Source organism: Dreissena polymorpha, chromosome 3 (genome assembly GCF_020536995.1).
Source record: "Dreissena polymorpha isolate Duluth1 chromosome 3, UMN_Dpol_1.0, whole genome shotgun sequence".
Lineage (NCBI taxonomy): Eukaryota > Metazoa > Mollusca > Bivalvia > Myida > Dreissenidae > Dreissena > Dreissena polymorpha.
The window spans coordinates 63,148,240-63,159,720 of NC_068357.1; the positions used below are offsets into that span (position 1 = coordinate 63,148,240).

Below are 11,481 nucleotides of genomic sequence, written 5' to 3' on the forward strand. Positions count from 1 at the left end.
GCGCTATTTACTGCATGCTTCGTCATTATCAGTATTCATATGTATCATCGTTAGATAATTTGGCTTTAACTATACTCCTCGTCAAATGTTTAAGTAATCGGTTTCCTAGTTTAGTATTATTGATAAAACATTTGTTTGCAAGGGACAACGTATAAGGATTATTGCATACTTTTCGTGTAATAAGGCTGGTGATGATTATACGAGCTTTTCAAAGTAATTGTTATTGATACATTAGGAATGCTAGTCTAATCATCGCAAAGAAGCAACACCATTGAGCATTTTGTTCATTTATGCTAAACAAAATATATAACCAAGCATAACGTTCAGACACCTTATTGAATACAATTATTAACATTTTGTATTACAAGTGGCATTATTATTATGTCCGGTGCGTACGAATACATGTGTAATTCTTATTTAGCGCTATACAAGCACTTTTTTTTATTCAATTAGTGAGAAATCACCATAATGTTTTTCACGATCGTTTGTAAACATTTCTGATTCATGTGTTGCATCGGTAACATCAATCCTCACCGTCTTTTTGTAATTTATTACTTTTTAAGATCAGTATCAAATGCTTACCTGGACGTTGAATTGACAGGCGACGCTCTGACTGCCGTCCGTCGCAGTTTCAATAACACGAGGAGCAGTTGTATGTTGAATTTTGGCAGAGGTATCTCCTGAAATGGAATGTGAAACACGACAAGCATTAGCCATGTCATGTACATAAGGAGACGTTCCGGTGCGGTGCTTAATGATCCACCGGTTTTACCACCATCATAAGCAGCAGATGTATTAAGAATTTCAGCAGAGGTATCTCCTCGAATGGAATGTAAAACCATACCAGCCGTAGCTACTCCGTCTATATAAGGTGATGGTAAAGGTGTAGTACATTTCGGCGTCAGAGGAGACGATGTCACAGGAGCGATCCAGGTAACGTTTTGGTATGTTTCGATGGGCCAGTTTGCTGAACATTCTAAAATAAGTGCGATAAAAAATATTAACATGTTAGATACTATCAAGCGAAGTATGTTTTCATAATTAATCATCTTCTCTGTACATGTTAAACTCTGTTCATAGAGAAGAGTAAAACATTAGGTAAGTGTAAATATTATCAACCTGTATAGTCATCGTCATTAAATGGAGCGAACATTATAGTGGTGTGTAACTTACTGCGCTCACATGCGTAGACCGTTTCAATACCACCGGGTTCTGAACAGTTGAATGGACTCCACGTATGATTGCTGTTCAATTGAACGCCTGAACGCTCAGTTACAATCGGACTTGGTAGGCGAGTGAAATTCAAATCAACTGATGCAACAAATTGATTTTCTGAAAAACATAATTTCATGAAGTAGAGGTAATGTTCTCATTTGTTTAGACATTATTAAATTGTCGTTTTGTTTGTTTTTTTAATAAAGAATTAAGAAGTATTTACAGGCTAAGTGCTGGTTTGGATTCCGATGCTCATGAGTTAAATCATGTAGGAGATAGTTTGAGAGGTTTTGTAACAATAATCGGAACGACAAACCTTAAATTATTACCGTTATAGCAACACTAACACATACACACGTGCGTCTCCGTGACGTGAACACATCAAATAATTCAAATTAATTCGCTTTCGTTCATAAACATTCACAAGCATATTCACATACAGGGGAAATCATATGTTTGTAAATGCGAAGTAAATTCCAAATACACACACCGTCAATGTTTTGATGAACTTATACGTAACACTTGCATTACTAATGTGTTTTGTTTTCTGTACATCATTGCGCAGACATTATTAGATTATCAAAACCTTGCTAGATCGCGCCTTTGACCATGTGCATTTTATAGAATTATTTTTGGGAATTTCAAAACTATTTTCATCACATTAGGTTCCGCCTTTGCCTTGTTGCAGAAAAACCAATGCTTATGTTTCTATAAAAAAAAATAAGTCGCGGTTCGAAAAGGATTGTTTAATAAATCTAAATAATTATCCTTTAGGTCAAGTATCAAATTACACCTGTTTAAAAATGAACATGTTTTTTAATGTCCTACATTTATCACAATAAAAATATCAGTATGTTAGTACCTGGATATTGGCAAATGCAACCGTTGAAACAACATCCCAACGCAGCGCATTCGGATGGTGACGTCGTCGAAGAACAATGTTGCGAAATCGTGTTCGTGCATTTGAGGTCTTTTCGGGCGGCATACAAGTAAATAAGGTCAAAGTGTTTTGATTAAGTATTTCATTTTTATATGTATATATAATTTTCAAACAAAATCATTTCAACATAGACGAGTCTAATAATCTTTACGTTTCGGTAACCCGTAATAACAGTTAAATTTCAATAAAAAATCAAAACAATAAATAATAATCGAACATTACCGCTAGTATTTGTCATAAATGTCAAATCATCTCCCCGAACTGATGTCATAACTCCAACACGAACATGACTCGCTCCCTCTCTTGATGCAGTAGTTATTAATCCATTCTCGGCGCTGTAGTTTCCGAGATGTGCCAGACGTCCTCCATCCGCCTCACACTTGCTCTTAGCTTGAAACCAGTCCAGACCAGTCCCATTGAAGAAGGAGACACATATGGTTTCAGAATTGTTGATTGCGAGGCACCTTGATGAGCGAATTATACATGGAACAGCTACGGCAAAAACAAAATCACATTACTAAATTATATTTAAAATAAAAAAAAATCACAAAAGAGTACAAAATACAACCGTCTTGAATATGTATTGATATTAAACACCGACTAGCGATTAAGTTCAAACAATATCACACAAAAACTATTAAACAAATTACATGCAATAGGTTTAATTCCCAACAGACTCATCACGCAAAGGCAAACACTGCTTTTTATCATTCTCCTCGTAGAAATTCACCAACCGAGAGATAGTTGTGCGGATAAAATGTTTAAAATGATACTAAAATACCTTTAAACAAAACAGTTATCGATGTCAAGTGTTCACAAGCCAATTAAAAGTATCCGTTGTCAATTGACATGACGCCTTATCTATGATCGCTCCGCCCACTTAATCACGTGGCTCAGCGGGTAGCAAACCTAGACAAGCTAACACCAAAATGGCTTCATTGCCTATATACTGCATGTAGATTTACGCGATATTCCGGATTATTTTTATGGACTTTTTGACAACATATGACACTTGTATAAGGGTTTGTGTCATTTAGTTATTCTGCGAATGCAAAAAAAATACGTTTATAGCGAACATCAGCTAATTATAACGGGTTTTTCGGTACATGAATAACGCTCTCAAACGCTTGCGCGCTGACCGAAATCGAACCTGTTATTACGTGTGATGTTGGTATTAGCAATAAATTAACACTTCTTCAACGGCATTTACCCATGTTATTTACGAAACATTTCCACTCGTGTATTTGACAAGAAATAGCGCTTTAAACTGGTATTTCGGTGAAGTTTAACACGCTTTCTGACATCGAGTGTACCAAAATCCCGCATGTTATTACGTATACAAGTGATATTAAAAATATTAAACATTGCTTATTGGACATTTATCAATCACTATAATTTTTTACTTGCTGATATTCAATTATTCTAAATTTACAAAATGTGTGAACAGGTCCATTTTAACATTTAAGAATTTATATTAGACTAGTTAAATAAAAGGATATTAATGATAACCACAATGTCATATTTTATGAGTCACTGTCCATACCCAGTCGTTTATTCTAAGATGAATCTGCAAGATAGAAATAAAATGGAAATACCTATTCGTGTAATCAAAAGCATCTTTTGTCTGTAACCTGATTACTAAATGTTAGAGCTCGACGAACATTCCTATTTTTATTGTTGTTTATTTTGATTACGTCCACTCAACTTGCTACCATTAATCAACTAAATATTTTACATATTTTTCGGCTGTCAGCATTATGTAAACCACGCATGTTCCTTACCGTGTATGAGCTTAAAACTGAAACTATCGAAATATCTATTGTCTGCCTATACCTAGATATATGTTCAATTTTCGATTTTGGGGACCGTTATCAATGAATATTGACTCATGAAAATGTTTGTCTTAACATGGTTTATTCCTAGTGTTAATGCACAAACCTTAACATATGACATTTAAATGCTTAACTTGTCAAAATTGTATTATTCACGTATTGTTTATATGAAATTATATGCCCTAAACATAATAAAATATCGCAAAATTGCATTGTTAGTGCCTGGACAATCTTAATAATACACGTTTCAACATCTTCTTTACAACACTATTGTTTTAATGACACTGTAGAGATCAAACGGGTAGCACAGTTTGAAGACCAACTTCATACTCAACAAAATGATTAGGCATGTTATTAATAATAATAATGATATCGAGTGACATAAACACAATGAGTTGTACATGTACACAATAATAAACTATATCACGCAATAAGTGGAATGAATTAGCCAATAAACCAATGACTCCGAATACATTTGCACACGCTGTCATTTAACAAATACACGTTTACACTAGCCGTTTATCTCACACTAATTTTTCCGATCGAAATATATCCCTCAGTTTAAATAAGTACTTTGTTTACAGATAACGTTTGACTATCCTAAGTATTGAGCAAGCAGAAATCTTTCAACGCGTGTGTTATCTATCCGTCAGACTACCCGAGGGTCCGCGGCGAGTCTGTCTGGAGAGTCAGGGCCCAGATACGGTATCTCGACAAGAGACCCGGTAGAGAGCTGCTCGTAGTAGGAACCCGAAATCTACAAACAATTTAAAAAATAGATTATCTAATCAAACAATATAATCCATTACTTCAGAATATTAAAACATCTCGCAAGTATTGAATTTGTTCAAGCTTGATTTCATTCAATATAGCAAACATCACACTTGATTGTATTAACAGTTAAAGTATCAATACTCAAACTTTGTAAACGTCTATTCGGCTCAAGATGTTTTTAATTGGGTACTTTAAATTGAAATACGAGATTTTCGAACTTTGGGCTTGTGGGAATTGATCATAAGGTCAAATGTAAACAATTCAAGATATATCAAATTGATAATAAACAGGAGAAGTTTTTAAAACATAATGCCCCCCTACCCAATTTACATCGATTGTAACTGTAATCTCCCTCAGTAAAACATTAGTATGCTATACAATCACTTTACAGTTAATTAAACTGGCATGATCAGGTTCTTTGGTCAACAACATTTCACTAAAGAGTGCTTTAATGGCAGCCTGTATATAATATATTCAATATATTTTAGTGTCCAATGTTTAGATGATGACGAAGCACACTTGAAGTATCTAAAATGAATTTTTATGGGATGTTAACAGTGCTTAGAATGACTTTTATCTTTAATTTGATGTTCATATGCGCAGTGACCTTGGTATTTGAAATGTTGACCTCAAAATCGATTTGCCTTTACATTCCGTACAGGTAACCACCACCCAATGTTAATGAACAAGTACTTAACATACGGTGTGGCATAGGAATGGACCAAGCAATAAAACCCCGCTTCTTTGAAGGGGGCATGGTTTAAAAGTCCAGTAGTCTTTGAGGTCATGTGTTTTAAAACTTACAAATTAGCGTGCAATACTATAATTATGCACGCGATTGCTTATGTAGATGTACATACTTATAAATAAATTGACAATCCATCTGCATACACGGAAGAACACATTAATAAACACTACAAGATTTAAGGACTAATGACTATTGTATAACGTGTGTTTGTATAAAACACTTTTTGGTTATTTTATGTAATTTAAAGCTATTTGTAACATAACAAATTGAGGAGAAAAAAATAATACACTTGGATTTTGCATAAGTTCGTTTGCATGCGCGGCATTAACGTCCACTGGTATATCCCATATAGTATTGAAAACATGTCCATTCTCCTTTGGTGGAAACTCCTTACAGAACACATCCTGCACTGACACATGGTAATGTCTCAAATGTTCTCTTTCGATATTATTTAATTGATAACCCTCACTTGTGTTTACAACATGCAGTTCATAGTCCATGTCGACATTAGTGTTGCTAGGGTCGGTATCCAGGGGCGACAGGAAGCGTCTGTCGTAGGGCTTCGGTCCCACAATGCTGAGGATTACAGGTAGAAACACCAGGCCGTGGAACAGCCCAAATATAACTACGGCTGTGAATATCTGAAATAATTGTTCAACATTTAATTTATTCAAAATACCACAAAGTCATTCAACACTGAAAAGTTAAAGTACAATCTTTGAAATGTATACATATTTGTTTACTTAACATGTCTAACAAATCGGTGGCATCGCTTTTGTATTCTTGCATGAGGCCTTACAATTAAAATACTTTCAAATCATTCATATTTTTCTTGGAAAATTGTATTATATATGTTGAGTGAATAAGATTTGGTATTTCACTGAGTTTGCTTTATGTGTGTATTGTCTTATTATTTACACGTATCCTTATTTGTCTAATCTTACACTTGTTTCTGTCGTTTAACCATAAAGAGTCATATCATCCGTAAACAACTTATTGTTGTTAAGAAATAAGTTAAATTGAATGCGATAACATTATCACAAACCTTGAAGAAAAGCATCATGCCAAAGCTGATACTGTCGTCTAGCAGCACGAAAGCCATGAATGTGCTGAACCCTCCACTAAATATACAGCAGGACCGATGTGAAATAGAGTTTTCATATTCCTCTCTGTAACACAGTATATAACATGAAAGCACGAACAGCTATATTTCTCTCTCCGTTAATAAGCTCAAATGCTTACTCATCATTAGGACTGAAAAAATAATTCTTAAACCCAAAGATATAGAAATGTGTTCATATCAAATTTATAACAAAATCTATGTGTGTCATTTAAATGCATTGTAAGGCTGAGAGGTCCACAACTTATATCAAACCCCAAAGTGTCTTAAATGTTTAACAACGTCAATTATACAAACTTATGTACACATAACAATAATTATCGATTTCGAGGTTCAATGAACACGTACATGTAACTACTTAAAATATGTTGTTTCAGTACAACAAAAGGTGATAAAACGCATTATGTAATAACATAATAAAATGAATACATGTAAAATTACCATTTTTCAAACCGGTGTGTGTCATGAATGTGTGACCCACGTGAGCGGAGTAGTCCACTGCAAGACCGACGCACAGGATGAGGAACACGCTGGCAGCGGTGTCGATGGAGATGTCCCAGAATTGCATCATACCAGCAACATCAATCGGGATGCAGAAGGTATATTTGAGGATAGGAACAATTGAATCAAGAAACATTATAATGACAAATGTTAGTGTAATTCACTAGTAGTTTTCGATTTAATAAGAGTGACCTATTATAAAAACATTATTTCACTTTTAGTGTATAAATGCATGATATGCTATGTACAAGTTCGCAAAGTAAACTTATAAAACAATTGTAATCACATCGGAATTAGACGTCCTAAAAGTATTTATATAACTCGCGGGTTTTAATGACTATGCTTATTGTATTGATTCTAAAGCATACAGTCATATAATAATACGTATATTTGCGAGTTAATCCCGTGTTTGCGCGAGCAAAATAACAGAATATTATATATTCCCAACTAGTCAAATATTTACTTGAAACCATCGTTTATCGATTAATATCCAATGTAGTTATTTTCTAAGACAACACAATGACGCCATTTTACGGCGCGTGTTTCATGTAAACAGCTGGATGAAATACAAAGTTTATCCCCCGGTTCGTTATTTAGTTTACAACTCTATGACGATCGGATATGGTAAGAGAAAACTGAAGATCCTTGATTTGTGGATAACTTTTAACTACAGAGGCATAAACTGAACTACTGTGTTACCGACTTATATTTACTCCTTTAAGCAGTTTCATGTAAGATATGATATTTTTAATTTATTTTGTTACATAGGTCTACATAAATTACTCCTGGAGCGTAACCATGGTTTACTCTAGTGGAATTCTTTGAACAAACTTTGTAAAGCATCACAATCAGATGTTACACACCATATGCATTGATATTTTATAGAACTTTAAAGCATTTCGATATATGTTCATATTAAACTTTAAATTAAGTTATTATAAAACTGGAAACCCTAAGCCACGTTTTGACTCCAGACGCAATTTGAACAAATTGTGTCGTGGGCCTCTGAATGATTGCACATGCCAATGGCATGACTATTCGAGTCTATGTAAAACTGGGGACTTCCGAGGGCGGGGCCAGTTTTGAGGCAAAATTCTAACAAACTTTGCTGTGGACCTCTAGATGATGCTGCATAATAAAGAAAGACTCGTGCTCTTGCGGTTCAGACAAAATGATTTGTAGAGTTTACTCAATATACGTCTAAGTAAAACAAATGAAACCGGGGAGAGGACAATTTCAAGCCCATGTGCATAATTTAAACAAACTACATAGAGGGCTATAGATTACTCCACATGACACGAACACACACACATGTCGCGGACGGGAGGACGACGGATATATAGTTCACAAACGGCCTAGCATGTGCATATAGTTAAGCGCACACATATAATCGTGAGCAATCAATCGCAAGATTGGACAGAACTGACCACGGTGAAGAAGACACATAGGAAGACGAGGACGCTGGTCCAGAGGTTGGCGATGAGGATGAGGGTGTTCACGAATACGCACACTGCCGCCAGCCATAGGTTCCGGTACAGCTCAAGTTTCAGCACCTGGGGTGATCACGGATGCCTTTAATAATGTGAGCATCGAGACATTCATATAATTTATCAGTCGACAATCATCGCTCTTGGTGTAGGTTTACCTTTAGAAGTTTCACAAAAGTTATTTAAATTAAGGTAAATTCATTTCATTTTGCAACCATGTGCTATAACACACCGCTGAAATAGACAGAGCAATTGCAGAATACCCTTCTCAATTTGAATAAGCATCTTCTGGCCAATTATCATTACCTTATTGGTTTCGTTGACCATCTATTGTGGATTGGAGTACACAAAACAGTGCCCGCCACTATTAAAGCTCAGCTGGTCTGTCATTTCTCTTATTTCATCCATCGCCTGTATGTTGCATATAGACGACGTACATTTGACGTGACGGAACGTCAAAGATGACGCCTGGAAAGAGAATAAGTGTAAACTGCTTAGTTTCTATTTTTGTTCTATGTGGTTGAGTTCTTATAACAATTTACCTTAAAGAAAGAATCGGCAATACGACAAATATGAAAGACCCTGTTTGCTAAGGTTTTTCAAAACCAAATTCAGTACCTGTATGTTAATCACTGGTACGATATAACAAGTGGCGAAATGTTGCGGTCGTTTTTTGTAGTACAAACTAAGGACTTGACAAATATCCAAATATGAAAAATAAGTAACTTCAACTGTGAAACGGCTTACGACAAAGAACACAGACAATGGCATGAATAAAACCACATACAATACCTCCATACTTTTTCTAAGAAGAGAGATGCAAAATGTCTTTGTGAAATGCAAAAAAAAGCAAATATTGCTATGTTGTTACTGATTTTTTTACTCTGTATTCACAAGTGTTGAAGTGTGATGTTAAATAGTAATCATGCGATCTATCTTGAAGGTCATTCAAACGTGTATTATGCAATAATGCTCGAATTTATGTGTATTTTATTTCTTGGGATGGTGCGTTCTTATTTGGAAACGTCCGTTCTTATATAATGTGTTGTTTAAGGCCATTTTAAAAATTGATGGGATCAAATTGTGCGAGAAATTGGTCATGTTATGTTACGTTTTTTGTTCGTGTTATAACTGCATATGTTGATTACTTAGGACTTTAGGAACTATTATCTTAAAGTATTTTGATAATATAAATGTACATCAATTTATCAGAAATGGCGTACACAATTTCTCTTTTGTTTTAATTTCATTCGTGCACTTTTCATAACTATTATTCACAATGAGGCAGAAATGGTTCATGCCAGTAGAAGCATTGGTACATGTAGCTGTAGTTTGGCATAGTCTTTTTTCTGTTTCTGAAAAGAAGTAAGGTTTTATGCCAGTTGTATCTCTTCAGTGAGACTTGTTCTAATCTATGTTGAACTCTTTCTCAAAATGTTTAAACACATTATTTATATGAAACTTTTAATTATTTATCAATTAACCATTGGAACAAAGTCTCAACTTTATCCTCCGAAAACATCCGGTGATAACCATTTTATGGTATATGAACTCAAGAAAATAATAATTATACATTATTATGGTCCAATACTACAGTCATATACATATTGCAACGTCTTAAACAGGACCATAAACATATTACAAATAAAAATGGTCGATTTAAAAGTCGTTTTTTACTGTTTTCTTTTATATGGTGCATTCTCAAATAAATCCATAATATGTTTTCCCACTATTAACCACTGCGATTCGTTAGAAACAGTGCGTTTCAACTACAAAATATCATGGTACGATTACCGATATTTTAAAACTGAAGTAAATTGAGTTCTTTTGAATAACAGTGCTACCACACTTTTTGACCGCTATGGTTTGTCTGCCGTTTGGTTTACGTGCTGTTTAGTAGACGAACAAGGAGTGTAAGGGCAATCAAAGCTTTCCAATATTCAGTCTCGTTCTCGAATGTATGATCGAGTGAGAAACTCCTACATTCATATTTTCATGTTAACGAAAACAAGATGAATGTTAAGTTAAAATAGCCAATATATTAGAATTTCATTTCGTCGTTTCATGTTGTCAAAGCGAACGTTTTAAATATGTTTCATGTGTGTTTATTTGTGTGTTTTTCTCGTTATGTAGTTAGATCGGCAAATCTTAAAATAAATTTTACAAAAACAAACATATTGTTAATGTGGTTTTACTTGGAGTAATGTGATTATACGGAGACAGTGCAATGCAATGTATCAATAGTTTCGTGTTGCTAACTTCATATTGTTAACACATAGATTAATCTTTATTTGGAGTTACCATTATTTCGTTCATTTATGAATAAAATAAAAAGAGTATCCAGTATAATTTAAAACATGCAGAATATCAGAATTTTCGTTGGTTTTGTAATGTCAAATCGAAGGAACGGCCAGTACACTCTTCGGTTATCTGTCGTCAGAAATATAGAAGCTGGGAGAAGAGGTCTAGGGTTCCTACATTTATTGTAAAATTAATTTTATTACATCTTATATTATATGTCATAAACATTAAATCTTAATGTAAACTTATCCAAGTATTTTAGTTATTAAAAAGGCCGTTTTGTTGGTTAGATCATGTTATTCTCACGTATGCGTATCGACATATATATGTTATTATTACGATTGTCTGTTTATAGATCATGCCAGTTAGACAAATGTTCTTGAAACTTGTAAAAGAATCTCAAGAAAATAAACAAACTAATTACCAGTTTTTGATCCAGGACTATATGTGAAATTAGTAGCCTTCTTTGTCATATTTAACATATCCACATCGGGTAATTGCGATTTTGCTATCATCTTGCCATTTTGGGACGATTGCCATTCTAGAAAGCTCGCCAGCCAAAA

At 34.4% G+C, this 11,481-nt stretch overlaps 2 protein-coding genes across 5 annotated transcripts in view; both read right to left on the reverse strand.

The window, feature by feature from the left end:
• Nucleotides 1-2,954, reverse strand: part of LOC127874434 (uncharacterized) — a 219,040-nt gene extending 216,086 nt beyond the window's left edge. The window contains exons 1-6 of one of the 3 annotated variants that reach the window (XM_052418753.1): nucleotides 2,806-2,954; nucleotides 2,378-2,647; nucleotides 2,078-2,185; nucleotides 1,174-1,332; nucleotides 845-976; nucleotides 583-680 (exon numbers count right to left, since the gene is read on the reverse strand). In XM_052418753.1, the coding sequence (XP_052274713.1) occupies nucleotides 583-680; nucleotides 845-976; nucleotides 1,174-1,332; nucleotides 2,078-2,185; nucleotides 2,378-2,647; nucleotides 2,806-2,866 (828 nt within the window). In that variant the 5' untranslated portion in view covers nucleotides 2,867-2,954. The remainder of the gene's footprint in view (nucleotides 1-582; nucleotides 681-844; nucleotides 977-1,173; nucleotides 1,333-2,077; nucleotides 2,186-2,377; nucleotides 2,648-2,805) is intronic. The other 2 variants (XM_052418755.1, XM_052418757.1) reach the window with 2 other exon arrangements.
• A 798-nt stretch (nucleotides 2,955-3,752) lies between these two features.
• Nucleotides 3,753-9,271, reverse strand: LOC127874452 (uncharacterized). 2 transcript variants are annotated; one of them, XM_052418783.1, is made up of 3 exons: nucleotides 8,924-9,271; nucleotides 8,558-8,683; nucleotides 3,753-4,744 (listed from the first exon to the last, which is right to left on the reverse strand). In XM_052418783.1, exons 1-3 carry the CDS (start codon nucleotides 8,942-8,944, stop codon nucleotides 4,637-4,639), a joined length of 255 nt encoding a protein of 84 aa, XP_052274743.1. In that variant the 5' UTR covers nucleotides 8,945-9,271; the 3' UTR covers nucleotides 3,753-4,636. The 2 variants fall into 2 exon arrangements, with proteins under 2 accessions (XP_052274743.1, XP_052274742.1); XM_052418782.1 differs by lacking the exons at nucleotides 8,558-8,683; nucleotides 8,924-9,271 and adding exons at nucleotides 5,797-6,150; nucleotides 6,555-7,261 and having other exon boundaries at nucleotides 3,764-4,744.
• Nucleotides 9,272-11,481: the final 2,210 nt, after the last annotated feature.

Bases quoted from the DNA above. Each gene is read 5' to 3' on its own strand.
- LOC127874452 (XM_052418782.1), bottom strand. From the start codon at position 6,611: ATGGCTTTCGTGCTGCTAGACGACAGTATCAGCTTTGGCATGATGCTT. The intron at 6,151-6,554 runs GTTTGTGATAAT...CAATTATTTCAG, and splicing joins GCATGATGCTTTTCTTCAAG to ATATTCACAGCCGTAGTTAT. The intron at 4,745-5,796 runs GTATTATTTTTT...AATTGTTTGTAG, and splicing joins AACTTATGCAAAATCCAAGT to ATTTCGGGTTCCTACTACGA.